This window comes from Propithecus coquereli, unplaced genomic scaffold, assembly GCF_000956105.1.
Source record: "Propithecus coquereli isolate 6110/MARCELLA unplaced genomic scaffold, Pcoq_1.0 Scaffold83, whole genome shotgun sequence".
Lineage (NCBI taxonomy): Eukaryota > Metazoa > Chordata > Mammalia > Primates > Indriidae > Propithecus > Propithecus coquereli.
Genome location: NW_012154507.1, coordinates 1,805,830 through 1,830,877, shown reverse-complemented (window position 1 = coordinate 1,830,877; position 25,048 = coordinate 1,805,830). Strand labels below are relative to the sequence as shown.

The 25,048-nt window shown below is 38.2% G+C and overlaps 1 protein-coding gene across 1 annotated transcript in view; it reads left to right on the top strand.

The window, feature by feature from the left end:
• Nucleotides 1-14,752, top strand: part of TMEM260 (transmembrane protein 260) — a 58,240-nt gene extending 43,488 nt beyond the window's left edge. Inside the window, exons 10-15 of the mRNA XM_012663736.1 lie at nt 590-761; nt 4,393-4,541; nt 7,245-7,421; nt 8,724-8,777; nt 10,353-10,443; nt 14,363-14,752. Coding sequence (XP_012519190.1) covers nt 590-761; nt 4,393-4,541; nt 7,245-7,421; nt 8,724-8,777; nt 10,353-10,443; nt 14,363-14,617 — 898 coding nt within the window. The 3' untranslated portion in view covers nt 14,618-14,752. The remainder of the gene's footprint in view (nt 1-589; nt 762-4,392; nt 4,542-7,244; nt 7,422-8,723; nt 8,778-10,352; nt 10,444-14,362) is intronic.
• The last annotated feature ends 10,296 nt before the right edge of the window (nt 14,753-25,048 follow it).

The window sequence follows — 25,048 nt, the reverse complement described above, 5'->3', positions numbered from 1 at the left end:
CAAATAGTGCTTGGAGAGAAGTAAACAGCAAACTCTTCCTTTCCCTCCCCTACCTTCTCATTGATCTCATCCCTAGTGATTTCTTGGTCTCCAAAGGGAGAGAGGACCACAGGAGGCCTGTGGTTCAGGGGAGTGGTGGAAACCTCTGCATGCAAGAAAGCCATACAAATGTCATGCAAATTTATGTCAGAAATTGGCAGATTTCCTTTGCGTTTCTGAAGTTTCTTTTGCGTAAATAGAATTAACATAAAATTACCTTAAATTCCAAGAGGAATCAGAAACTTTACTTTTGAAAAGTAAAATTGGATTGCTTTAAGGAAGAAAAAAGAACTTATTCTTGAGCACTGATTCCCTTTTTATGAAAATGCTTATAAATTCCAGAGGTAAGCAGTAGACTGTTTTTCAGTTGCATCCTTGTTTATCAGATGATAGTGTTCTCCTTTCAAATATATGCATCCTTTTAGAATACTTTGAAACACTAAATGTTGATTGAATGATGAGAAAGGAACGGCACAGAAAATAAACCCAGTTTTATTAAAACTGTAGCAAAGTGTTGCTATTTTAATGTTCTTTTGATCCTTTTATTTAGCATTTGTGACCAAAGGACCAACTATGTGATCGATAAATTTGCAAAGAACCTTCTAGCCTCTATGCCTCGTGATGCAATTATCTTACTCAGAGGAGATTTGCCAGGGAATTCTCTCCGTTACATGCATTACTGTGAGGGGTTGAGGCCAGATGTTTCATTAGTGGATCAGGAAGTAAGTATATGAAAAATGTACTTAAAATATAGCAATTATTTTGAAACATGTTTTTGAAAAAACTGTCTTTTTTTTTTAAATAGCAGATGGGTCCAGTTTTCATGATCACTCTTAGGTAGAATATATATCACATTCTTTTGTTTATTTTAACTAATAGAATGAGTCATATGAATTACTTTTTTCTCATTTAAACTGAATGATTTAAGAATTAATGTGTTTCGTGTTAGATTCAAATAATATTTTAGATCTCTAGTTCATGTGGCAAACCATGAAAATGTTTATTGTATTGTAAATTTATTTTTAAATTGTTCTTTTACATTCAGCCAACTCAACCATTCAAATTAATATTGCCCACTGATCCAGGGATTAAAATAAATTAGATTTAATATAAAATAAATCATACTAGGAGTGGGTAAATATTTCACTCAAAATAAAAATTATTAACTATAATTCTGCTATAGAATGTTTATATAAACTTTGTTGATTCTGTGACAAATATACTGGGAGAGGACTTCTGAAAATTTTGAGGGCTATGAAGACAATTTTTCAGAAGTGAAAAACTATATTTAAACTATAAGATTTATTGTTTAAACCGTAGATACTTAAAAGGGAAGAAATCTATCTCTGGTGTTTTTAGAGTAGTCATCATGAAAAGAGAAATTCTTAATCTTGAAAGAACAATATGATTAATTTAATTGAACAAATTATTAAGCATAGTACTTAATAAATTTTGCTGAATTAATGAATAATTATATTTTGTGTAGAAAAATTTATAAACAGATTTACAAATATAGGGAAATTTGCAAATTTCATGTATTTTTATAAGCAGTTTGCATTTATATCATGTGTACAGATTGATTAATTTGGTCTTCAGTCTGGTTTCTGGCAAAAGCTAGGTTATTTGTTAATAATATGGTTCTACAGTGTGATTTTAAATACAGTTTGGGATGTCAGCTACTGTAGTTGAGAAACAGGTTTAAAAGTGAATTAGAGAAAAAAAAAAAGTGAATTAGAGGCCAGGTGCGGTGGCTCATACATATAATCCTAGCACTCTGGGAGGCTGAGGTGGAAGGATCACTTGAGGTCAGGAGTTCGAGACCAGGCTGAGCAAGAGTGAGACCCCGTCTCTACTAAAAATAGAAAAACCTAGCCAGGCATGGTGATGCACCCTTGTGGTCCCAGCTACTCGGGAGGCTGAGGCAAGAGGATCACTTGAACCCTGGAGTTTGAGGTTGCTGTGAGCTAAGCTGACACCATGGCACTCTAGCCTGGGCAACAGAGCAAGACTCTGTCTCAAAAAATAAATAAATAAATAAATAAAAGAAAGTAAAAGTGAATTAGAGGTTGGGTGTTGTGGCTTATACCTGTAATCCTAGCACTTTGGGAGGCCAAGGGGGGAGAATTGCTTGAGCTCAGGAGTTCAAGACCAGCCTGAGCAAGAGCAAGACCCTATCTCTACTAAAAATAGAAAAATTAGCCGGGCATGGTGGCGCATGCGTGTAGTCCCAGCTACTTGAGAGGCTGAGGCAGGAGGATCGCTTGAGCCCAGGAGTTTGAGGTTGCAGTGAGCTATGATGACACCACTGCACTCTAGCCAGGGCAACAGAGAAAAAAAGGGAATTAGACCTAAACATAGGTCTTCTTTCTGTTGTTTCCTGGATATGTGACGTGGGACTGATTTTTCCTCTCACAGCTTCTGTTTCCCTATTTTTAAAATGGAAGTCATCATTATATGAGTTAGGGTGTTTTTGAATGCAAGAAACAGAATACCTGACTAAGAGCAGCTTAAATTATTGTGTTTTTATCTTACATGACAAGTGGTCTGGAGATAGGAGATTTTAGGATTGATAATACAAGTAGTTCAATGCCGACAGTGTTCTGAAGCAGTTTTTCTGTAGTTCTCTTGACTTTTCCCTCATATTCACAAGATGGGTGCTCAGTTCCAAACGTCACATCTGAAACAAAGCAAAGTGCTTCTTCTGGGGCATGTCCTTCTCTCTCTTTCTCTTTCTATTTATTGGGAGTAACATGTGCCCAAGAAGCCCCCAGCAGACCTCCACTTGGGCCCCCTGACCAGTGCTGGGTCAAATGCCCACTGCTGAACTGTTCACTAGCAAGGGGGAATGACTAGACCTGAGCATATTGTGACCCTGAGCTACCTGATCAAAATCAGGACTGCATTAGTAAAAAGAGAAAGTATTAGCTGTTGAGTGGGCAATTGACAGTATCTGATACAATTACTCTGACATAATAAGGTTATTATGAGAATTAAATGAGGAACAATAAGGTTATAGCACACAGTGGGTATGTAATTAATGTTAATGTCCCTAAGAACTGAAACTAGTGGGTAGTAAAATCTAATTAAATAAGTATTTTTTGAGTATTTACAATTTATGCTTAGATTAAAATTAATTTGTCATTTGTTATTAATAGTTAAATGATTGTATAAGATAAGTAAAAACATAACCACAACTGCTTAAATGATGATGTCCAAACAGTAACAAAGCTTTGAAAGTGTAAATAGGAGTCTTTTCATTTAAAAGAGGAAATCTGTACATATAAAAGTATAGAATTAAGTATACATTAAGTATAAAATTGGGCAGGCATGGTGGCTCACGCTTGTAATCCTAGCACTCTGGGAGGCCGAGGTGCGGGGATTGCTTGAGGCCAAGAGTTCGAGACCAGCCTGAGCAAGAGCGAGACACCGTCTCTACAAAAATAGAAAAATTAGCCAGGCATCATGGCGCACACCTGTAGTCCCAGCTACTGTGTGGGATGAGGCAGGAGACTGCTTGAGCCCAGGAGTTCAAGGACGCAGTGAGCTATGACAAAGCCACTGCACGCTAGCTCAGGCAACAGAGTGAGACCCTGTCTCAAAACAAAACAAAATATGAAATTAAGAAAAATAATTTTTTCTAATATTAATAAGTTAATTCAAAAGAGCATGTAAGTTTATGTAATTACTTTGGGGCTACTAATAAATTCAGATAATTTAGCCAAAAGGGTTTTTAACTTTGAGTCCTAGATTATTATACAATTGAGCTTCTCAAGGGCAGGGATTATATCTTGTTCATTATAGGTGAGCAATACTTGCTTTTTTGAATGAATGAATGAAAGAATGGAATAATGATACAGTTCTATATTTTGTCTAGGTTGTCTAGTCTGGCCATCAAAGAAATTTCAACTTCAACAAACAATTTGAGAACTATTCTATGCCAGGCAATGTGCTAGGTGCAGAGACACAAAGATGAAAAGATACAATTTCTTTCCTCTAGGAGCTTACAGTCTAGCGAGGAATAGGCCTAGAGCTATAATAGAGGTGGGTACAAAGTGCTTTAACAGCGTGTCACTATGGCTGTGGAGACGGGGGAGGGCAGTTGAACACTGGAGGTAAAATAAAACTAGGTACAGATGTTACTGATGCTGGTCACATCTTAACACATAAAATCCCAGGTTTAAGTCATTAAAAGAGTGCTCAGTGCCACATACCTCAGTTGTGCTTGTTTTTCAATTATGTTTATGTTTAATGCATATATTCACATTTTAGAACCTTTTCGTTGTACTTGATAAGCTTGATTCTTTTTAAGTAATATATTAAAAGTCTGACATCATTATGTGATTTTTCTGGCAGATGATGACTTACGAGTGGTATTTACCCAAGATGGCAAAGCATTTACCAGGTGTCAACTTCCCTGGGAACCGGTGGAATCCTGTGGAAGGAATATTACCTAGTGGAATGGTCACATTTAATCTTTATCATTTTCTCAAAATAAATAAACAGTAAGCATTTTTTCATATAATAGCTTTTCTAAAATCTTAAGCTTTTCTAAAATTGTTTCTGTGGCAGCTGTGCCTCATCCAAAAGAACAATTTTCTACACCTATTTTTCTGTCACCGGTGAGATTATCTTTGTAATTAAATTGAATATCTGTGCATAAATGAGGCCAGGCAGAAATAAATGTTATTGTTCTGGGTAAAGGAAAAATAAAGACAGATTAGCAAGAACAGCAAATAAGATCTTAGTACAATTCAGAGAAATTGGAGATGTGCCTGCCTACTTGAAATCATTGCAGGTGTATGGCAAGCAATTATAGTTTCCCCCTGATCAACACGATGGCCCCCTTTTAAGTGTAAAGCAAATGTTTTCAGGAATAATCACTATATAAAAATAGCTTAAGGATTTTTATAAAGGACAAGACATTTTTATAAATAAGAAAAACACCTACGGTTTATGCTAGCTGAGAAAAAATATGAGAATTATTCATTCTGTGCTTGAGAACATAAAATTATTGTAGCTAAGGTCAAGAATAAATAACCTACTTCTGTGGCATGGTATTGAACATTTCTCCTATCCAAGAAATGCTTGGAATTGTCCAGAGCTTCAAGAAGAAAAACTTATTTCATGATTTCTTTCTTCTTAAAAAGAAAATTTCAGAAAGTCTTTGTTAATCCCAAAGTTAAAATGATCCCTTGTTAAGAATATAATAATGTGGTATTTTTGCTGTTTAGAGCCTAAAGTTTACTATGACTCATAAAGTAATATGAATATAATGGGTATAAATGTGCTGTAAGAGTAATATTTAATTATCCTATTCTGGAATAAAATATTAGGAATCATTAATATCCCCAAACTGGGATTTTTGTGAATTTTTCAAAATTCAACCCCACAAACATTTACCAAATATCTACTATGTTGTAGCTTATACTAGGCCCTCGCAATAAAAAGGTACATGAGACTCAACTTTATAGGATCGCTATCTTGATCTGTCTCCTTTTTGTGGTCACTCCAGTACTTTCCAGCTTTCTGGAGCCTTCCTTTCTGGTTTTCTCTCCGGAAAACTGGGGTTCTTAATTTTCTTCTTCTGCCATGCACTTCCTGTCACTGTGTCTGCATCTGGAGCAGGGTACAGGGGGACAGAGAGAACAAAAAGCAAGGGGGATTTGCCCCACTCTTGGAACCACAGCTCCTCTGGTCAAAGAGAAGGGTTCTCCTCCCTCAGAGTGTTGGGCACCTGCCCAGCTGCCACTCCCATCACGGTGCTGCTGCCTCCACTGCTGCCCCTGTACGCTTGGTGCCTGGGGAAGGAGAGGAGGGTTTCCCCCATTCTCTCCACACCTTAGGAGTCCTCTTTTCCATTCTTTGGGCTAAAAAAGGGGGCTTTTCTTGGAGCTCTTTTTGTCCTTATTTGGTGCATACTTCTAAGTTTCAAGCTTCCTTTTGCCCCCCATGGAGGGGGAAAAATGGTAAAATCATTACTGATGTGATGATAGAACTTCTAATTCCTGTCTCTTTTCCCAATCTTTTTTCTACCATTTACTTTTCATAGTCCTCAGATAGCTGCTCCATATAGTCTGTCCAGGAATTAATAGTTGTTTGCAGTGGGAGAGACAGAGTAGAGTGTGGTTACTCCATCTTCCCCAGACCAGAACTCTGTTATGTTGTTTTGAGACTGTGCTTTATATCATATATCTCATTTAATCTTAAACCGTTCTGAAGGTAGTTATCATACATTTCACAGATGAGATTAGACACAGGTAGTTAAGTAATTTCCCCCAAATCATAGAGGTAATAAATGGTGGGGGAAAAAAATCTAAAATCTAAGCCAGAACTGTCTTGCTTCAAAGTTCACAAAGTTTTTTACCTTCAAATAATTTCCCCTAATTTGCTCCTTTTTTTCCTTCCTAGTAATAGCTATTAAGGCATAACCCACAAACTGGAAGAGAACGATTATTCAATTGCCATTTTTTGTCTGAACTAAGCTTGTTTAAGCCATTTCTGTTGCTAATTTTTGCAGGATTTGAAGCTCCTGATAGTTATTCTAATCTAATGAATTTTATTCAGCAAATAGTTGTTGTGTGTTAGATATGCATCATGCTGTGTGGGATTCAGAGTTAATTCAGGAAGAGGGAGCCTAACTCAGGATGCTTCTGGGCTACTCGGGGAGGTTTACAAATGCAAATATTAAGTACAATACAATAATGAAAAAAGAGATAAAAAATAAAGTACGATGGAAATTTGAGGAAGGGAAGACTACTTCTAAGTAGGGATGAAAAGAAAGACTTATATTTCCACCTGTAAAAGAAAGGAGTGTCAAAGAAAACATGTGAGTTAAAAGCACAGCTGTTTTCCTTATAACAATGTTTGTCCTCAAGTGATTTCTTGTGACATTATGGACAGGTAGGTTTTTCCGTCTATGTCTGTTTGCTTCCCTTCAACCCTTCGAAATAGCTTTTTACACTAAGATAAATATCAGTCTATTTGGGAAACATTTAAATAAACTAAAATGTTTGCAAATGGTTTACTGGTAACCAACATTTAAAGCGTCAAAAATTATCTTTCTACAGTGATAGATTTTAGAACAATGAAAAAAAATTATAATTAAAATAAAATAAATTTTTAAAAAGATCTTTCATGAATTATATTTACTTAGCATTTAGAACTTTAAGTTAAAAATGTATCATATATTTTTCTGTTTTTAATAGAAAAGAAACATTTGTTTGCATAGGAATTCATGAAGGGGACCCAACCTGGAAAAAGAACTATTCACTTTGGCCATGGGGGTCTTGTGACAAATTGGTTCCTTCAGAGATTGTATTCAACCCTGAGGAATGGATTAAACTTACAAAAAATATGTATAACTGGACTGAAGAATATGGAAGGTATGAACAGCAGTTGTATTTTTATGCATCTAAATACAGCAGTTTTGAGTATCAAAAAAACTACATTTTGAGATGCCTTTTAATTTTTTGTTTCACTTTTTATTCATTCATATTCTTATTTGCCACCTACAAAGTATCATAAAACATACAGAAAGAGAACGTATCTTTCTTGTCCTGTTCACAGAACAATGGGAAGATAGAAGGGAGAGGGAGGCTGTGGTTGAGTGGGTAGCACAATAGTTAGATGTATGGCGTCTTCGACTTCCAAGTCTTTTAATGCTATATTGTCCTGCATCCTATGTCTCATTACCCTAAAAGTATTAAATAGTAGAGGTTCATTAATTGCAGTTGAGCTTTAAAAGGCATTCTCGTGCTCATGATAGTTTCATATGCATAAACTTGTGTCATAGTTTCCTGTTTTTAAGAATGGCAGGTAACTTCTCTATAGGGAAGACTGCAATTTGAGTAACTTTTTCTTCACAGTTGTTTGGCATCAACCTGGTTATGTTGTTGGAGCATTAAGCATTTCTATATAGAGTTTACTGTTTCCCATATGGAAAAATGAGTCACCATCAAAAGAAATGTGTCTCCATTATACATTTTTTAAATTATGAATTATTTCAAGATTATCTAATCTATTGCTTATAATTTAAAAGCAACAAACAAAATATTTTTTAAATGCTTTAAGGGTTTTTTGAGTCAGTATGAGCAAACACGGACCACATTGTTATGTAACAGCCAGAGATGGATAACTAAGCCAAAATAAAGCATTCTTCAACCATCATAAGGAAAAGTTAGAAAATAACATATTCTTCAAACAGCTGATGACTAAGTACATATACATAACATCACTCATCTCCATTCTGTCAAAATAGATATGTAATAAGAAAAATTTTACTTAGAAGGAAGAAAAATCAGCAAATGGTTTGGCCATCATTCTTTGAGCAGCATCCTAGCTCCAGGAATGACTTCTCAAAGCCAGGTGTCCCCTCTCTCCAGGCTACCTCCACAGTTCTTATCAACAGCTGGCTCCCAGACACCTCTAGCCTCTTCCCGTTAACCCTTTGTTTGCTCCCGTGAGGCACTAGGGGCTCACTATGCAGATTAAGAACACATTTACCAAAACTCAAAATTCCTTATAATTGATCTTTTTTAGGAGAATAAGTTTATTAGTTTGGCACTATCAGTACTTCAAGATCCAGCCAATTTTATTGGCCTTGTAAAATTATAAAACAGGCATTACATATCCTTAGCAATAAATGTAGATGATGGAAAGATATTACTGTCTTCTTGTAACTTTAGGTTTGATTCAACTTCCTGGGAATCCGTGGCCAATGAAGAGATGTGGCAAGCAAGGTGACTAATCTACATTTTTGTGTTTGCAATCTATTTTTAATATGGCAGAAAAGTACCATCATTTGAGGAGTGGGGTGAATGGTGGTAATAACAAAAATAACTTTCATGAGCAGTTATTTTGTTTGAGGCATTGTGCTAATCATTATGCATGAATATCTCATTTCATCCTCACAATAACCCTAGAAGAAGTTATTATTATCCCCATCTTATAAAAAAAAAAAAAACAAATTGGATGTAGAAAGATTACCTGTCCAAGGCCACATAGCTACTAGTGATGGAATCCAAAGTCACATCTGTCTGATGCTGGAACACTCTTAACTCCTGTGCTTTCCTGCCTCAGCTAAACCAAAGTGAGTGTAATTGATTGAGTAGAGGTTGACAATTACAACCCTACCTCCATTTGTAATGTGCTAGTTCATTATTTAAGCACTTATTTAATACTTACTAGAGGCCAGGCACTGTGCTAGGCATTGAAGCAACATACATGAATACAACACAGTTCCTACCCCCATGGAGCTCATAATCTAATGGAGCAGACAGACGTGTTAAAGGAGATCTGAATGTTAATGTGATAGCTGCTATACTTTCCTGTTGTTCAAAAAGAGAGGTCATACTGTCCTCTATAGAACATTTCATAGTGATGCTACTGCTTCTTTTGGTTCCCGTCATTATCTTTAAATCAAAATAACTAAAACTAAGAAACTTTGGCCTAAATATTAATGTAAAAGTCCTAAGTGATACAGACAGGTGCTCCTTGTCCATACGGAGTGCTTCCTTCAGCAAACATGTAAGGATGCCCAGTCTGAGCCAGGAACTGTGCACTGAGAATCAAGTTATGATATAAAAGGCTTACAAAGGTTTAAAGAGGTTTTCAAAGAGTGGTCAAGAAATAGAGCTCCAAAATAATTATTGAAAAAAATAAATTTATTATAGTTTATGCAACAGCATTTTTGAAAAAAAATCAGAAAATGGCATATTTCAAGTTATCGGTCTAGTCATAGGGACAAATACTTTGATGAACTGATCAGATATACCATATGTATGCACAATTCTTCACTGATTGAATGCAGGAAAGCTTGGGAGAAATCACATAAAAGAAGAAAGCAGATCATTACTTGGGCAGGTATTGATTTAATTGGTGTGCTGAATACAATTTGGATGAGTTCATGTGGTCAAAGAGTCCGGCCACCTTTGAAGAACTGGTCACACATGGCATGAGCCCCCGTGATGGCTACCTTCAGGGATATGCTAACAAACCCAGCAAGTGTCCCTTTTCCCGGCTGCTCTTGCATAACAATAATGTACATCTGGAGGAACGACAACGTCTAATAGTGATGATGAATGCAAGCTTTTTTCCTAAAAGATTTGGTAATCAGTGTGAATGCAATGATTTGGTGGTGGGGGAAGGTGGGGTTGCTATTGGTTCAGAGTAAATGTCCATGAATATGAGAGAATTAAAAATAATACAATAAAGGGTTTTATACATTCCTTATCAGTAGAAAAGCCTGGAAGATTTAGCCCTGAATGTGAAATTGACAATATAATTTTAATGAAAGTTCCCACCCCCACTCCCAGGATGAAAACACCGTTCTTCATCTTTAACCTGGCAGAAACTGCTAATATGCCTTCAAATTTGAAAGCTCAACTCTACATTCATGCATATAACGTATGTTATACTTTTTTCATATATATTTGGTGGGAGGGTGGTGGTAATTGTTTGGGACGGAGAGAGGGTATATCATTAGAGTTTTTATTCTTTTATTTCCAGCTTAATTGGGGCATTATAAAGCAGCAGATATAAAAAAATACTCAATTATATCACAGCATCTAAAAGGCTGTGGTAGACAGAATAATGCCCCCCACAAGATGTCGATGTTCTAACCTCCAGAACCCGTGAATGTGTTACCCTCCATGGCAAAGGGGTGTGATTAAGTTAAGGGTCTCAAGATGGGAGAGTAGCTGGATTATCCAGGAGAGCCCAACATAATCACAAGGGTCCCTATGACAGGGAGGCAGGAGGGTGAGAGTCAGAGAGGGAGACGTGATGCAGAGGCCGAGGCCAGAGAGAGGGAGACTTGAAGATGCTACGCTGCAGACTTTGAAGGTGGAGAAAGGGGCCAGGAATTAAGGAGCGCCGGTGGCCTCAGGAAGGTGGAAAGGGTAGGGAAACAGATTCTCTTCTAGAGCCTCCAAAAGGAAGGCAGCCATGCTGATTTTACAACTTCTTGCCTCCAGAAGTGCAGGATAATCAATTTACATTGTTTCAAGTCACTGTGTTTGTGGTAACTTCTTAATAGCAACAATGGGAAACTAATATAATAGCTTTATAAAAAACAAGTCCTGGCAGGTTACCCTCTGTGTAAAAGTCATGACCCTGGCTATACTTGAAATAGTAGGGCCGTGGCTGGTTGAGATTGCACGTTGGAGATGAAGGGTATGGAGAGTGGCTCTGTCTTCTAACTGTGGCCCCAGGAAGCTGAATGAACCTTCAGAACACAAAGCCACACCAATGCTCTTGCACAAATCAGTGCTCTCTGATGGGAAATGAGAGTGCAGAGGAGAGGCTTGCCATAGCACTACTTTAACAAGTCTCTGCGTTTCTGCAACTTACAGCATTGGGCTCTTCAGACATCTGCAGAGTCTGCTATATAGGAGACAAATATCCTGGCACGGGCCAATGAAAACAAAGCTCAGGACTTGTATGTATGAGCAACTGAGGTATTTCTGCTCTTTCTAGACGTCTGTGGATCTACTCAGCCAGACATTCGTTTGGTGCTGAGCCAAAATAGCATGGTGTCCAATCAGTATGAGTAATTGTACTCCTAAATTTTGATCAATTCATTGTTTATTCATTTGTTCATTCACTCACAGGGCATTTATTGAGCACCCACACCATACCAAATATTGTGTTGGAGACAATCAAGTCTTGTCCCTGCTATCAAAAATGTAGCAGGCGAGGGAGGGAGACAGAAGATGGAGTTCTCAGTCCGAGTTCAGTCTCATAGTGCTGTGAGAGGCCCGCAGACGTGCCCTGGGAACACAGAGAGCAGGACATGAGCAAGCGGGGGAGGAGGGGGCTGAGGGAGGGAGGGAAGGCATCCAGAGGAGATGTCACCGGAATGTCATCTCGAAAGATCAGAAGGAGCTAGCCAGACAGATGGTGGGGCAAGGAAGCGAGAGAGGGAGGGGAGGGCAGTCCATAAGGCGGCAGCCACGGGGGCAAAGGCAGAACCCTCCAGGGGGTCCCACTTGAGGACAGCAAGGGACTTGATTATAGGAGGGGACTTGCTGGAGTTTTGTCTGTCTGGTCCTGTTCTAGGCCCACTCTGACATTCATTGTCAACTGTGAGTCAATTAGCCTTTCTAGGCCTTGATATTTTTCTAAAAAAAAAAAAAACATGGGCTTTAAACTTTAAAAGGTTATCTCTCGTATTCTGGTCATATAATCCTGTTTATCTCTAATATCCTATAATTCTATGAAAAACAAGCAATATTTAATTGGTAGAAATCTGAAACTTACTAATTCATATTTTCATCAGTGATCTCTTCCATGGCCCATTGTGGAGCCTCTACTGAAGTTCATTCATGGATTTATTGTCTCTTTGAGTCAGCAAGCTTTATTTTTTTCAGTGAACACAGACTATTAGTATCTCCTTTGCATGTCTCCAGATGTGTGAAAGTGTTTACAAGACAAATGAGGCCAATTACTTAATGGCAATTACTTAATTACTACCCTAGTGTTGGTTTTTCAAGAATATTCTTGTTAGGTATAAAGGATATTTTTGTTATTATTTGCTTCATCCCACTCAATCACTTATGCAGAGCATTAAGTTCAGGTAACATTACGTTTAGGTATAGTGGGGGAGCAGGGAGCAGCCAGCTCCTTAGGAATAGATTGGGTAAGTTGCAAATGTCCCCAATTAACAAAATACAGTCTGCTAAGACTAATGTCACTGTAACACACATAACGAGAGGGAAATAGAATCCCACATAAGGAGAAATGACTGGCTTCTTAAGATGCAGCACATGTGGCTTAACAGGTCATCCAAAATAAGTTGATGATGTGTCAGTAACAAAGTGTTCTAGAAAAAGCTAGTATGGTTAACCTGATGTGTGGATTTAGCTGGGTTGAGTGAGCCTCTCATTCTCTTGAGCAGTTGGGGAAATGCTCTTGGAAATGTTGGCATCTGTTTTGGACTTCAAAACTTTACTTAGTAGCATTTTGAAAACCGAACAGTTCCTGAGTGCCTGCCTTGTGCAGGGCAGCATGCTGCATGCTTTACACACATACCTCGTCAGGGGGAGGCTCAGGAGGAGAAACTGCTGGGGAAAAAAGATGAGGAAAAGGTAGAGAAACTTTGAGTATTTTAACAAGAGAATAAAAGAGTAGGAGGCTGACTTAATAGCTTTGATATTTATGAAAGTGCATAGTGACTCTTTCCTAGTTTGTAAAATGAAGGGAACTAAGGGGAAAGTTGCTTCCAAAGGCAGTTTGAAGACTGTGAGTTATTAAATGTCAAAATGATATATTAAGCATGGATTGTGGAATTTTTTACAAGGATGCTATTTTAAAATAGGTATGCATTTGTCTGCCTGGAGTAGGGGTTGGAGTATAATATAATAGGGTCCCTTTCAACTAGATGATGTCATGAGTACAGTTCTAATTCAAAAAGCACTTGTCCCAGGAGAAAGCATTATGGCTTGTTCTGTGCTCTCAGAGAGTCCACTGGGAAACTCCTGTGAATCCAGCTGTAACTCGACAATCCCCAGGAAGGCTGTGAAATTCCCAAATAAGCTAATATAATATTCCATTTTGCATATTTGTGTCTGCTTTTTTGTTTATTTGTTAAATTTTGATGTGTTTCCTCTGGGAAACTCAATATCAACAATTCTAACTCTATCCATTTAATACCATCACTGATGCTGAAAGACAAAATTCTAAATTTTTGTGGGCAAAGTTTTAACTGTCAAAATTATAAATAGTACGATACTGTGAAGATTTAAAATATCTTGCTTAAGACATCTTAAATTCCATTATGCCCAACCTATTTGATATTGGATTTGTTTTGATTGTTTTGTTGTTGCTCTTGTTATTAATATTCGTGTTGTTTTTAATGTGGAGAGAAATTTATGTAAATCATGTAGGACAAAAATTTAAATTCCTTCAAGTTCTCTTTCCATGCAGACTTCTAAAGAAAGCTATTTTTTTCTCCAATGCTAAATTTAGAGTTTCAACCCTTCTGCCTGTTGAGTAAATAGCTTTCCATGAATTAGAACTAAATCCCTTTCCCAGAACATCTTTCTGGAGGAAGAGCATTTTGTCCTGACACAGTGTGTCTTAGGTTTGCCCTGCGACATCCAAAAAACCTCAGAAGCAGTTTTAAACGAAGCGTATTTGCCTCCTGCTACTGTAATAATTACAGTAACATCCTTGCATTTTCTGCATGGCCTAGCAATGATTAGATTTTTACTGTAGGCTGCTTGGGTTTTTTATATTATTATTATTAATTCCCCTGTGCTTTTTGTTTTTGAAAAAAGAAGTTAAGGGACAACAATGGAATACCAACATTTTTGCTGTTTTCCAGCTTTATAAGGAGATTGTCTATTTGCAAAAGGAACACCCAGTGAATTGGCACAAGAACTATGCCATCGCTTGTGAGCGGATGCTACGTCTTCGGGAGAGAGATGCAGACCCTGAAGTCCTCTTATCTGAAACCATCAGACACTTCCGTCTCTACACTCAGAAAGCACAGAATGATCCACAGCAAGCTGATATTTTAGTTGCTCTAAAGCACCTAAGAAAAGAACTGCAAAGTCTAAGAAATATGAAAAATGTCTGAGACAGCAAAATGTGAAAAACCTGCCTGTCAGTCAGCTTCCAAAATTCTGAAGTCCAAAAGTTTTTCCTTCAAGAAAAAAACTGTATAAAAAATTTAAAACGAAATCATCTCCCAGATAGAACTAACATGATACAGTAGTACTGTTTAATGGGGTGTATATTTATGCAAAATTCTGTTTTACAGAATTTGATAATTCTACATTATCAAATAACATTTCAGTCAGAAGCTTTTGAAAAGTCTTCCTACTTCCACAATCTTTCACCAAATGACTGTGCTTCATTATACTCTAGAAGAGAATAAATTATGTTCATACAACGAAAATATCTACCATGAATCTTTTAAGGGCCATGCTTATCAGTTTTAAAGGTTAAATTCTTTTAACACCAGACCAAAGACATTTTGTTTCCTAAAAGTGAAATAGTTTTTAAAAGGAATGAGTCTTGTTACGCTTCAAGTTAGAGTACAGTTTTTTTAAAAGTAACTATAGTTGTTATATAATCTTACACTTCAAGCTAAAGTGAGTGATATTTTAGAAAAAGTTTGGGTTTCGTTGTCCTAGATAGTTCGCTGAAATCACTAATTTGATGTTTGCTTATTTCAGTTGCAGAAACTGGCAAGTAGAGAGGATTTTTTTATTTACTTCATTAATTTTATATTTATGTTTTACCTCTATCTGGATTCACAGATCTAGGCCCAATAATTAGTAGGCTCCTGCTGCCAAAATGCAAAGAAAAAAAAAGGGCAGAGATGGGGGGGATGGGGAAGTGATTCAATAAATTCATTTCTGTTACAAGCATCTTTTATACATATTACTAAAGAGAACATAGTAAGAAATGCAAATAATAGTTCTTTATTTTATTATGACAGTTAATTAATAGCAACCTGTTTTAATGAATAAAGTCACTCAGAGTCCTTCAGCACTTCCTAAGTAGAGGCCAGAATCTGTAGGGCTTCTTTTCCCCCCAATTGTGTAGCTCCTAGACTCCAAGCACTATATAGGCCCCTGTATAGAAATGCTCACTAATGAAGAGGGAGGGCTAGAAGCTTGTCTGCATTCAAAGATCACTGGTGAGTCATTCAGCAAGAAAAGGCCCCTTACCAGGAATAGTCACAGTTCCGTGGCATTGTACTAGCAAAAGGGTCTGATCAAAGGTCTCCTGTGGAGCTTGCATGGTTCCCTTTCATACTACGACCATAATTAAAACCACTAATTCTCTTTTAAAATGCTGCAGGATGCCATGTAGGCATCTGTCTGGAGTGTCCTTTGTGATGTCATAAGCTGTTAAGGACCAGTGCCGAGGGCTTTTGAGTGAAATGCCAGTCATGAAGGTGCTTCAAGACAAGGGTGCCTCTAAAAGCTTGACAGGGCCTTGACTGCACAATTCGAGCTGAATTTGCCCCTTGTCAGCTGCCAGTAAATAAATCTCAAAGGGGGAAAAGCTGAAGTTTCATTACCTGATCCGTGGGGCTTTGTTGGTTTTGGCATCACACAGGGGAAGCTCTTGCCCCTCCATTCTCTGGATTTGAAGATGTCCATTGGAGCCTGCAGAGCCTGGACAGGGTTCAGAGCGGAACCTTTTGAAGAGTGTCAATAGTTGTAACAGTTCAGCTGTTAGGAAGACAAATAAACGGAGGAGCTCATTAATCCGCTTTTGGCTCTCGGTGCCTTTTGCCCTTTCATCGCAGCCTTATTAGGCTCCTACTCATCTTGAACCAGAAGAAAATGAATTGAGGTTGTTGAGTACTAATTGGCAAAGACTTTTAATCATGGGCCAAGAACTTTCACTGACTTGAAAGTCACTTCTCCGCGGGGAAGAACCAAAAACCTGGTTTACCTTAAAACAAAAACCTGTTTGAGTTCAGCATGGTGTAAAAATTTAAGGAAGCGTCAATAAATTGTCTAAGTTTATCCATTTAAAAGAAATTGTGTAAGGTTATGATTTCCACTTTTCTAAAAAAAATACAATAAAATTCAAATATTCCTTAGAAATGCATTGTCTTTATCGGTTCAGAAAAGAGATTGCATATACGAGGCGATTGTGTTTGCTTCTGGACATCTGTATATAGGTATGTGAATATTCATCTCAATATCTGCATATGCGTGTGGTGTGGAGGAACCTTCTTAAAAGGAATATTTCCTATTACTAGCCCTACGAATGGCAAATAATGTCCTCTTTTTGAGCATATCTGCTTTTTAAATTTGTGTCTATACTGTGGAGCTACATATATGGCTGAATATGCTTTGTATATTGATATCAAATGGCACGTAGCTTGTTCTGTATGTGTGCAACAGTGGCTTTGGGCCACTCTCTTTGAGAAAGCAATGATATGATGGCCCAAAGTAGATAGGATCATAATGATTTAAATTTCTAAAACACATTGGTAAATGAAAAAAACAGTAAACTAAGCTGAGATTTAGGGATATTGGGCTTCATTCCCAGATACAACCACTTCGAAGAATCCTTTCCTTTCTATTGTGTGAGGTTAAACAAGTTGCTTTCTTTTTCTTTCTCTTACTTTACTTGGTGAGTGCACAAACACCATAAAATCTGATCAGAAGGGGTTTCCTATAGTCTGACCCCCCAACACTGAAGAGAATGTGAGGGAGGTGACTTCTCATGCAAGATTTGGCCAGCGTTCTCCTAGCAGTGTCCCAGGAGTGCCATGGCTTGGCAGGATGACAGGAACCCCACAAGGCCAACTTCTGCCTGGACTTTGGCCTGAGGAGCAAGTGGGAGCCAGCAAGACTGTCTGCCCCTCCGCATGCCGCAGTGCCCTGCTGCCCTGGCACCAAGGCTGGCACACACCCGAGGGCAAGTGGAGAAGGGGATCATGGCTCCCATGTTATCTAACAAACCATCGAATATGCCCACTCCCTGTCTCTCTGATGGGAGTCTGCTTGGTTCTTGGTATTGACTTTCCTTTTTTCTTTGTTTTTTAAAAGGACCCATTAAAAAAAAAAAAATTGCTCTTGTTCTATAACTCAAAATGCAGCCAAAATAGAAGGGAATCAGTTACTAGCGTACTACTTTGAAAGCTTCAAATAGAAATTGTGCAATGTTATTTCTACCCATATTGTTAGTGTTTTCTGATGATGGAACCATGATGTTTAGCCTTTATGATATTTAAATCAAGCCCATTTTGAGTGTTAGGGTTATTTTTGTGATACCCTGCTGATATCTTTAAGTCATCAGGCTAGGGTATAAAGAGTAGTTTTTTTAATTTATATTTTGAAAGTTAAACATTGTGAGTCCTTAATCATAGTTCCCAGCAGTATTCCTCAGAATTTAAAAATGTTGATGCTTTTAATATTCAGGAAAAAAAATTTATACCGAAGGTCAAAAAAAGAAAAATGAATCCTGTGACAGCAAAGGCTTTTATTCTGTTTTACTTGTGGTTATTTTATAAATGCACCAACATAGGGTGTTACTTAAAATTCTGTTCTAACTGGCTCCAAGTCTTATGTTTAGGTAAAGGAAACAATTCCAGCTCAGTAAGAGATTGACGCTACTTTGTTCATCCTCCAATTCTGTTGTGGATGTGAAACCATTCTAAAGCTGATGCTCGCAAACAATGGAATAAGTAATGTTTCCAGGAATTCTGGGTACAGCTAAAGGCCAAGATCTTGGCACAGCATTACAGAGCAAACAAGGAGCGAAGGCTTTAGTAGTGATCATATTCGATGAAGACGTCATTGTCAGTACCCTCTAACGGTCTGTTTGATGTGGATCATTATGGATGGTGTTTTTGACAAGCTCCAGGAATAGTACAGTGTGCTTACCTGGACATAGGAAAGTAAACTAACAGGAATATATCCTGAAAAACAGGGTTTTCAGGAAAAAAAACATCCAATTGCTCTTCAGCAATGTAATATATATTTGATGGAAATTCTGTGTACTGGAAAGATGAGCTCATGTCATAGTGAAAAACAAACGACCAGGTGGTGATGGCGGGAAGGACAGGGGAGGACAGAATGAGGTTCTAACACTGTGTAAATGAAGTCAGCAGTTGTTGAGCTGAAAGTGGAGTTCTCTGGCTCTTTTCGGCAAAGCCTCAGTGTTATGGCTGAGGGTTAATTTTCAGCAATATAGACATTGTGGTCATATTAAAAAGTTGATTTGATTGAGAAAGTTTCAAGATAAAGTCAAGAACACAAAGGCAAATAACTGGGCCACACTCCTATCCCCGTGATCCAGCTTCGCAGAGCAACCAACTAGTCTCAAGTCTTTTTGCACATAGTTGCCATTAGATGAGAATAATGTCGTTAAATTAAGATGCAATAAAAGATAAATAGAAATAAGTCAAATCTAAACTTTAATTGTTTAGACTTTGTTATAATTCTGGTATAAATTGGGTGGGGGAAGTACAATAGATAGAAATAGTACAATCTTTATATTGTCTCGGTTCTGTTCCCAGAAACCAAAACCACCTGGAGCTGGTGTTCAAGATTGTTCTGTTTGGTTCAGCCGCTTTGTTTAAAATGTTAAGCGTCCAGAAGACCTTTTTGAAGACCTATTAGTTTATGATTATGTATCACATATATAGTTATATATTTTAGTTAAGATTTTATATGTTATATATCATAAACTAATAAATGGAGATTATGTCCTGTTTTTAAAATAACAAAGCCTAATCATCTTCTGTTTAGAAGTGTTATCTAAAAGGAATTTTTTGGTAATATAACCTTTTCAAGAAGACATTTAAGATTTCTCTCAGCTAAATGAAATATTCCCTTAGATGACTGAACTGATAGAAATATCTTTGATAACTGTGGTTGTCACTCACATACAAAAGTGTGTGCGATTAAAACCGAAAGGGAAACACTACTTGTGAAATCAGACTCAGTGTTCTCATCCTGGATTATGGTGTTACAGAACATAAAGGAATCACCCATTACCCTGGACCCTTGGTTACCATCTAAGACACAAGAATTCCCTGTGTTACCCTGGCGTGCTAGAACTTCAACTCAAAAACCGCAATAGTGGGTCCATTGAGGATTTTGAGGAGAGGGTAAAAGATGCAGGGACTAGAATCTCCTTGTAATGTCTTCCCTCAAAATAGGTTTTGAAAGTGGAAAGAAAACATTACAAACTGTTTCGTTATTAATGGTGCTTTTAGAAGTTAATATAAAAAAAATCAAGAGTTTTTTTAAGTTACTCTAGTGAAAGCTACAGATAATTTAAAGGGCATTTTTTATAAATGGAAGATGATCCATTTATCAAAAAACTAGGGTTCCTCTGATTGGAGAGTTAAGAGCCAGTCTAGCGTGTGAAAGGAAGTTACAAAAAAAGTTTGCTCTTGGAAGAAGGAAAAACCAAAGTTCAATTGTGCAGAGGTTAAAACCAGTAAATTCACTGATGGAGAGAGTACTTGTACTTAGTGGTTGTTTTTATTTAGTGTGTCCTAATTTTTCACTAAAATTATACCATATCCATTCGATATGTGCACTGGTATCTACACAGTTAGGTTCCTCTTTCAGTGATCAGAACTTTAACCGTTAACCTGTGCAGTCGCCTGGAGGTATTCACCTGGAGGCAGTTCCTCAACTTGCAGACGTGTGCTTGTTTAAGGTGATTGTCAAACTGTGAGTCATGAGGTCAATATAGTGGAAACTGACCAGCTTTTTCTTTTTTTTTTTTTGAGACAGAGTCTCACTGTGTTGCCCGGGCTAGAGTGCCATGGCGTCAGCCTAGCTCACAGCAACCTCAAACTCCTGGGCTGGGCTCAAGCAATCCTTCTGCCTCAGCCTCCCGAGTAGCTGGGACTACAGGCATGCGCCACCATGCCTGGCTAATTTTTTTTTCTATATATTTTTAGTTGTCCGATTAATTTCTTTATATTTTTAGTAGAGACGGGGTCTCGCTCTTGCTCAGGCTGGTCTCGAACTCCTGAGCTCAAACAATCCACCCGCCTCAGCCTCCCAGAGTGCTAGGATTACAGGCGTGAGCCACCGCGCCCCGCCCAGCTTTTTCTTAATGAAATAGAATAAAAATTATCATAATGCATTTGAGGAAACAAGGGTAAGTATTGTTCCATGCAACTTTCTGTTTCATTTCTCATGTGTGTGTGTACACACATGCATGTGTTATAACGTATATATCATACTATGCATGTATACACATATAAAAATTTACATATAAATCTATAAAGATGTGTACTGAGTCACAGTATAAAATATACTTCTTATTGTGGGTCACAGTAAAGAATAAATTTGAAAGCCACTGGCTTGGGAGAACTTAACGCCAAAAGGGTTTGTAAGGGATCATGTAGTGTAACTATCACAACTAATCTAGTTTAATAAATGAAGAAACTGAGGCCTCTACTAAATAAGTGACTTGATTAATGTCACACAGCTAGCTAGTGACAGAATTGGGACTGGAATGTGTGCTTGTTGGCTCTATCTGGTATATTTTCCCCACTTGCATCCCAGCTAAATGATACCAGCTACATTCCACCATCAACTCCCTGACACATTAAAGTCTTCACATAATGAAGCTATGTTAAAATCATGGTAAACTTTTCTAGAGGTCAATGGTGTGTGAAATCAAGAACTATGTTGCAGAAAATTGTTTAAAAGCCGTACACTGAACTTCTTTCTCCTCCACTCCAACCCTCTGCAGTGTAATTTTTCCCCCCCTCTCCTTTTAGACAGGGCCAGTTGTATCCCTGGCTTTTGACTGAGAATTTCCCTACCCATTCTGGACTTAGGAATATATACCTAAATTAAAGGGTTTTAGTGTGATAAGAAAAAAGTCACTTTGAAATCCAGGAACTTATTAGCATAAATTACATTCCAGCTGAATCAGCTGCTGGCAACTCAATTTGAAAAACGTTGCACTAGTTTGTTTATTTCTTCTTCCTCCTAAGCAGAGTTCAAAACACAATCCTATTTCTATGTTTCACAGGAAGAAATATGTCCCAGTTCCACTGGAATGTTTATTCAGTTGGGAATCAGACTTTGCCTCAACTGCTCATAGTGTTGGCTGTTTTCATTAATATGTCAGTAAAACTGAAACCACCTAGAGGTGGTGTTCAAGATTGTTCTGTTTGGTTCAGCCACTTTATTTAAAATGTTAAGTGTTCAGAAGGCAGAGACCTCCCTCAAGACCAAAGTGTCTGATTTCCTAATTATGAACCTTACCAATTGAGTATGTAGGTGATAATGATTTATTCCAAATTTGACTCTTGGGTTATATGTATAATTTGCAAAAATATGTACTATAATAATGGTAACAATAATAACTATTATTATAACAACTAATCTTGGTGACACTTATCCGTTGAATTGCTTCAGTGATTTAAAATCACCTAAATTTCCTTCATTTATTCTCAGAATTGGAAGTAATTTGGTCCTTCATCTTTGGGAGACAAATAAATTTAATACCTCTCATGAAACAAAGACCCCTTCTGATGTAACCACACGAACCATGCTGCGTGCACTTAGTGCATTTGATAGAGACATAAAGATGACCTATTTCACAGGGTTAGTATTTAATAGGACAATACTTTTCCTCTTTTACTCACCCCCTCCTGAACTAATAAATAGTTGATTTAAAGAGTCTAAACCTGTTAAATACTGTGAGCTAATTTGTACCAAACGCGTGATCCTGTACAAGAATCAAACAAAACTAGAACCTTGTTTTAAAGCAATGCCATGAGATCCCATAATAATTGTGCTTTTATTGTCATGTAAAACGTGACCTGCTTGAAAGTTAGGTAAAATAGAGATTCTATTTCCCTTTTTATTATAGTGCCCCTGGATTAAATAAATACCTTAACAAACACCTTTGCCTCATCCCTTAAAGCTCCCATAGCTGTGTGCTTTCTCCTGCAGGAAGTCACTGTGACCTCCCTGGAAGAGAGAGCAAACTCTCATTCGTATTGCCTGCATGAAGAAGCACATGCAAGAGTATGGGCCTGCTGTGTTCATTTTTCCCCTAAAGGAGCGAAGAGCAGAAGCCTAGTCCTGTCCAACTCTTCCATTCACATTCCCAGGATGCCGACTGGTCCACAAAGCACAGGCCTTTTCTGGATCATACCAGAAGCACTGTATGTGCAGTGGTTAGAGCTAGACTCCCAGCTCTGCCACCTATGAGCTGTGTGACTTGGAGTTTTTAAAGTTCTGCCTTAATTTCTTTTTCTGTAGGGTGGAGATATAATAGACTTACCATGGGACTATAAGGACAAAATGGGTTGCTATTTATAAAGTGCATTGAGTAGTGCCTGGTGCATACCAACTGCTCATAATGTTGGCTGTTTTCTTTAATATGTCAGTAAAAAATAGTTCTAGTCTACTTTATTTATACTCCTCAGTAAAATGAATCTTTCAAGACTCCCAGTGCTTTGCTTCTCTTTTGTACATTTTTAAAAAATCCTCATTAAATATGAATCTAGAAAATTTAAATAATTCAATTTAAGTTACAATAATAATTATATATACACACGAGTAAAAACCATGTGCTCACAATACATTCCATGCAACCGTATTACCATGACCATCCTTCCCTCTTTCTGTTGGCTTCCCCAAACCATGGCCCATCTAGAAGGAGGCTTCAACACTATTGTTCTTTGCCTCTACTGCCCAAACTTAGATTTTGCCATCTATACATTTGATCTTATTCTACCTTCCCCCAAACAGTGTAGATTCCCTTGGTCCAGAGGACCTCCCAAAGAACAGTCTCCTGCCAAGGCAGCTTCTCCAGGCTCTTCGAGGACTGACGTGGGACAGGAAGCTTGGAGTCAGAGCACAGCACCACTGCTGGACTCTCAAAATCATCCTGGGGGACACGGCCACAGATTTCTGAGCAAGGATGGGTGGAGTGCCCAAGAGTATGTTTTGCAAATGAGTACTCCATTCACTTATTTTTTAATTCATTTAATCAATAAACATTTTTTGAGATCCTACAATGTGCCAGTCCTGAGTATTAGGTTTTCAGATGGGAACCAGACAGACGATGGCCCTGTCCCCTATGTAACTTCCATTCTAGAGAGAGAGAAAGCCAAAATCAAGCCTAAAAATCTGCCAAAGGATCTTTTTTTACCACTGCTACATTTTACCCAACCAAGGAAGTCAAATGTGCTTTCTTACTATTAAAAACACTGCTTAAAACCAGGCTCTGTGGCTCACGCCTGTAATCCCAGCACTTTGGGAGGCTGAGGCAAGAGGATTGTTTGAGGCTGGGAATTCAAGACCAGCCTGGGCAACATAGCAAAAAATAAAAAAAGTAGCTGAATGTGGTGGTATGTGCCTATAGTCCCAGCTACTCAGGAGCCTGAGGCAGGAGGATCACTTGAGCCCAGGAGTTTGAGGTTGCAGTGAGCTATGATCATGCTTCTGCACTCTACCTGGGCGACAGAGCAAGACCGTGTCTCAAACAAAAGGTGAAGTTGGGTGAAGGGTAGATAGAAACTTTCTGAACTATTTTTGCAAACTTTCTGTAATTCTAAAATTATTTTGAAATAAAAGGGTTTTTAACAAAATATTTAAAGCAAAGCACTCTTCCCCCTCACCCCCCACTTGTTGTCATTCTTTGTTGACTACTTTAGGCCTCAGGACTAACAATAGATGGGACAGTGGTTTTTATTACTCGGGTGCACCAATGATCAAAGAGATGAGCTCCCTAAGGCCACAGGCCACAGGCCTGCCCCCAGCCCAACCATTAGGGTAGGTGGCCCGCATTGGCCCTGGGCCTCTGGGCCTGAGCACCCCCCCACCCCCCGCGTTGGCCCTGGGCCTGAGCCCCCTCCTGGTGGCTGTCCAGTGGGACTTGGGTGAGGACTGGGCATCTCCAGGGAGCCCAAAACCCTGTTTCCAGCACCTTGGGTGGCTCAGGAGAGGCCTATGGGATTAAATTCCCCTCGAAGCCACTGGACTCACACCCAGCTTGAAGACAGCAGGGTCTCATCTCGGATTATTCCTCGGGTCTGGGTTTCTCTCCTCAGGCAGCCACTACCGGAGAAGAGGGAGTGGAGGCAAAGCATCCTTAATATCCTAATTCTTTCAAAAGATGATTCAGGTTTTTGTAGCTTCATTAGCATTTGCAGATAAAAATACATTTTAAGTGGCATTATGCTAAGTAATTATTCTTACAAGATGTGAAATTAAACACATTTTACTCAGCATGAAATTATGCCTGCCACGTACTGAGTTTGGTGACAGCTTGAGTTTGGATGGTGGGTTGTGAGAAGGGGAGAAGCAATCTATGTATTAAAAAAAAAAAAGCAACCCAAAATATTCCACCAAAGGTAAGTCCTTGTAGCGAAATGATTTTGGCTGGATGGAATATTAAACCTGCTACTATAAATTTCACGCCTTGCATTCCTAAAGCAGATGCAGAATGATGATGCCAAAAATTAATTGGAAATAATGCGACTTGCCTTGTGTACTCTATCCAGTAGAGGGCATAGCAGATAAGCATTGTGTGCGTTGCT